Source organism: Apis dorsata, unplaced genomic scaffold (genome assembly GCF_000469605.1).
Source record: "Apis dorsata unplaced genomic scaffold, Apis dorsata 1.3 scaffold_84, whole genome shotgun sequence".
Classification (NCBI taxonomy): Eukaryota; Metazoa; Arthropoda; class Insecta; order Hymenoptera; family Apidae; genus Apis; species Apis dorsata.
Window position 1 is genome coordinate 53,938 of NW_006263382.1, and position 1,158 is coordinate 55,095.

Below are 1,158 nucleotides of genomic sequence, written 5' to 3' on the forward strand. Positions count from 1 at the left end.
TTTGACCACGCCGCCAGAATTACCTTGCCACGCTAAATTTATCGCGGCGCATGTACTTCGGTATACCATTGCCTCGATATATCATTAATAAAGTGGAACGGCGGTGGATTTGGAATTCTTCTCGTAATTTTGTCCGCTCCGCGCGACGGGGGACTTCATTAGACCTCGGGGCATTCGCTCGAATTATCCTAGATTTTAACTTGTTGTTTTAACCGATGCGTCTGTCTCGGTTTATTTCTTGCTCAAACGGATTAGTTACGCTTTGTAAAATATAGATAATATAACATTTTACGGAGAAATTAAGTTAATCTGAAAGGTCTCGAAGCTTTTGACGAAGCTTGCATATGAAGCATTGAATGTGGACCTTTTTTTCTTGGAAAATCTCTTTGGAAATACGAAATCCACTTTTGAATACTTCAAATATCGATATTGAAATTGATGAAGAGACGAGAGCGAGAGTTTGATGCGAATGTCGATCATTTAACAAACATAAGAAATTGTTTTAATCATATGGATACGTGTATAAAGATTGACCAAACTAGCACATTGTCGTCAAAGAAAATAGCAAAATAAAGAAAAAAAAAGCTCAAAGAAATCATAAAATTCCATTTATTTAATTAATAATAACAGAAAAATTAAACTTGAATTTGTCAAGCAGAAGAATATCACGAATATTTTTCAAACGTGTATTAAAAATGAACTCTATCCAATCAATTATTGATGAAATCATTTCAACTATTAAAAGAAAATAGATGGTACAGAAGTATTCCACATTTAACTTAATTTGTCGTTAAGTTTAATATTTTTCTTTCTTTTTTTTTTTACAAACTGACCTGTAAAGCTGGCCAAGATTGTAATGAGCGTTCACGTGGCCCGGTTGAGCGTGTATTGCTGCCAAAAAGTGTTGCTCCGCTTGATCGCCCACCGTGAGTGTTCCGAGGTTGTTATGCGCACTGGCGTACGTCGGCCACAGCCTGTAATCAAATAAACGCCGCTTATTTACAAAGTGATTAACGATTCGGAGGAACACGGTTGCGTTGCCATGCATTTAATTGTAGAGGAGGGGTAATTCCGTTTTCCCTTTCCTTCCCCACATATGTGCTCGTGTAATAACCGGCAATAGAGCCGATCATTGGAATAATTTTCATTTTTTTTTTT

The 1,158-nt window shown here is 36.6% G+C and overlaps 1 protein-coding gene across 1 annotated transcript in view; it reads right to left on the reverse strand.

Annotated features, from left to right (window-relative positions):
• Positions 1-1,158, reverse strand: part of LOC102672244 (protein O-mannosyl-transferase TMTC1-like) — a 117,068-nt gene that overhangs the window by 15,605 nt on the left and 100,305 nt on the right. Inside the window, exon 9 of the mRNA XM_006611178.2 lies at positions 834-974. Coding sequence (XP_006611241.1) covers positions 834-974 — 141 coding nt within the window. The remainder of the gene's footprint in view (positions 1-833; positions 975-1,158) is intronic.